This window comes from Cicer arietinum, chromosome 2 (genome assembly GCF_000331145.2).
Source record: "Cicer arietinum cultivar CDC Frontier isolate Library 1 chromosome 2, Cicar.CDCFrontier_v2.0, whole genome shotgun sequence".
In the NCBI taxonomy this organism is placed as follows: Eukaryota; Viridiplantae; Streptophyta; class Magnoliopsida; order Fabales; family Fabaceae; genus Cicer; species Cicer arietinum.
In genome coordinates this window covers 6,905,288-6,908,161 of record NC_021161.2, presented here as the reverse complement: position 1 = coordinate 6,908,161, position 2,874 = coordinate 6,905,288, and the positions used below count along the sequence as shown (strand labels likewise).

The 2,874-nt window shown below is 32.9% G+C and overlaps 1 protein-coding gene across 1 annotated transcript in view; it reads right to left on the bottom strand.

The window, feature by feature from the left end:
* LOC101504654 (small ribosomal subunit protein uS13z/uS13y/uS13x) overlaps nucleotides 1-2,874 on the bottom strand; it is a 3,039-nt gene extending 165 nt beyond the window's left edge. The window contains exons 1-4 of the mRNA XM_004489870.4: nucleotides 2,734-2,874; nucleotides 2,475-2,635; nucleotides 1,515-1,703; nucleotides 1-149 (exon numbers count right to left, since the gene is read on the bottom strand). The exon at nucleotides 1-149 is cut by the window's left edge and continues 165 nt beyond it. Coding sequence (XP_004489927.1) covers nucleotides 44-149; nucleotides 1,515-1,703; nucleotides 2,475-2,635; nucleotides 2,734-2,736 — 459 coding nt within the window. The 5' untranslated portion in view covers nucleotides 2,737-2,874 and the 3' untranslated portion in view covers nucleotides 1-43. The remainder of the gene's footprint in view (nucleotides 150-1,514; nucleotides 1,704-2,474; nucleotides 2,636-2,733) is intronic.

The window sequence follows — 2,874 nt, the reverse complement described above, 5'->3', positions numbered from 1 at the left end:
TTTCCCTGATAAATTCTCTTCTGCAAGTAAAAACAGAAAAACTTCATCGCTTCTTCGAGACACCAACAGTTTTTCCCCTGCGACCGGTAGTCTTAGTATGCTGTCCACGAACTCGAAGACCCCAGTAGTGCCTTAAACCGCGGTGATTTCTGTATAATTAAGAATGCCAAATTTAGTTATTAACATCTATAAACACATACTAATATGAAACCACATTTGACAGAAACACATGCTCAAAAACAGAAGGGCAAAGAAGACACAGATTAAGTAATGTCAAGTGTTAATCTCCAAACAAAACTCCTGACAAATTAAAGGCATATTTGGATAAGATTTAAATGGATGCCAACACTGGAAATTTGACACCCCAATGCACTTTCAAAAAAAAAAGCTATGAAGCACAGATACTGACACGAACACAACACTGAACATCAACACCGATAATAATTTGAAAAAATAAATTAATTGAATGTAATCAAGGTGTCGATGTTGAGTCAGTGTCAGATACCTTCGATCAGAGGTATCGACAGAGGCCACATGTGCATAGCTTTGATCAAACTTGATTTTCTTGGTGTACTTCTTCCTCTAGCAATTAGACTACCCTTCATATGATCTGCCCTCCTTACTATGAAATTTATAATCCACCCCCACAAATGACAAAAAGAAACTAAGTCGAGACTTAACCACCTTTTCAATGATAATCCTAATTTTCATATTTATCTCTCTCTAATGCTATCATTAATAATCCTACGTTTTTCCAATATTTCCATACATCTAGCGCAGCATTCTAATCTCTGCAACATTGAGTTTATTTGCATGGTAGATTTTGTTTGTACTACTCAACACATCGTCTAATAAAACAAAACTGAGAAAAAAAACCTAAATTTCGTTTGTTGTTTTTTACTTCTAGGATAGGATTATTTAATTTTTTTTAATCTTCTTTCACTATTCATTTATTCTTAAATTTTCATCTCTAAAAAATGAAAAACATTGAATGAAACTTGAATTGATGAAATAAAACCAAGTGTCCAACACCCCAAATAGAAAACTTAATTAAAAGAGAACTAAAACGACCAATAATGTAATGCTGCAAAAAGAAAATCTAAAATAAAAAAATGCCAATCGTGAAAAATTCTCAAATAACATTGTTGTAGTGTGTGTGGGTAGGAAACTAACATAATTGGGAACATAGCATGCATACAATGAAGCACCGACCAACAGTACTCTGCAGATTCAAGGCAAGCCCAATGTCCAACACCAATACCAACACGACACTAACACATATGGTTAGATTCATTACTTCCATTTTGTTAAACTATTAACAGCGTCTACTAGCCAATGACGATATGGTTCATGTCAGGGTTTCATAGATGCATAGGCTATCTATCTAAGGCACCAAAACTGGAGAACATGAAAAATTCTAAACTAAAGACAACAACAATCTGATTAATCTAAGTGTTAAGTTTAATAATTATATAAACAATAACAAATCAGCATAAAATATACAAAATAATGACCTGATTTTCTTTAAGCGCTCCAAATCATCCCTCAATTTCATGTCGAGTGAATTTGACACAACCTGAGAATACTTGCCATCCTTGTAATCCTTCTTCCTATTCAAAAACCAATCAGGGATCTTGAATTGTCGAGGATTGGCAACCACAGTCATAATATTATCCAACTCAGCAGCAGTCAATTCACCAGCTCTGAAAACAAAACCAAAATGACAAAGAAAAATCACTAAATTAATTTAACTTGAAATCAAAACCCATTGAATTAAAAAAATACTCGTTTAATGTCTCTTTGTTTGGGCGTTGGCAGCACATTGAAGGCAAGTCAATGGTAAAGCTACATTATGTCGCTTTAGGAATTTCCCGGTAAAAGTGTCTTCAATACGTGATAATTGATATTGTAACGCAATTCCAAACTAGTACTTATTTGAAAATAGAGTAAACAATCATTTTGGTCCCTAAATGTGTGAAGTGTTGTCACTATAGTCCATGAATGTATCGAAAATGCAAACACATTCATAAGTATCTCTTTTATTAGTCATTTAGGTAGTCAGTTTAGTACTCAAATGTGTTTCTCATTAGTCAATTCAGTCCAAAAAATTACTGACAAAATAGGCACTAGGAAAGTATTTGCAATTTCAATACATTTAGGGTACCATTGCCACCGTTTTTCCATAAAATAATCACTTTTGAAAGTTTGAATCTGTTTGTTACAACTTTAAAAAATATATATAATCTAAAAACTACTTAAATGGGAAGTTGGTTTTAGTAGTTTCTCAAAAAAAATTATTTTTTATAACTGATTTTCACCGCAACAAACAAACACAAAGCAGCTTCTCATTTACTTAAAATTATGATCTACAAATACCAAAATCACGTTTTTTTTAAATCTATGACAAACGGGACTGTAAACAATAACAAAAGTTAAAAAAAATCATAGCTAAGCAGAAAAAAAGAAAATCAAACCTCTTGTTCATGTCGACATCAGCTTTTTTGCAAGCAATGTTAGCGAATCGTCTGCCAATACCTTTGATTGAGGTAAGAGCGAACATAATCTTCTGTTTTCCATCAACATTGGTATTCAATACACGAAGAATGTGTTGGAACTCTTCGTTTGCTACCAACGACTGCAAATACACCACAAAAAACGAAAAAAATAAGTAAAATAAAAAACCGTATAATCATGTAATTGAAAACACAACGAAGAGAATTATGAGAATAATACCATGTTGATTTTTGGAGATGAAGTTATTGATTGATTGGTGAGAGTAGGAAGATGAAGATTGTCGCCGAAGATCTAACCCGTGTTTACGCTCTGTTGAGACTATTCAATGTGCTTATTATACACTAATACTATACTAGGGTT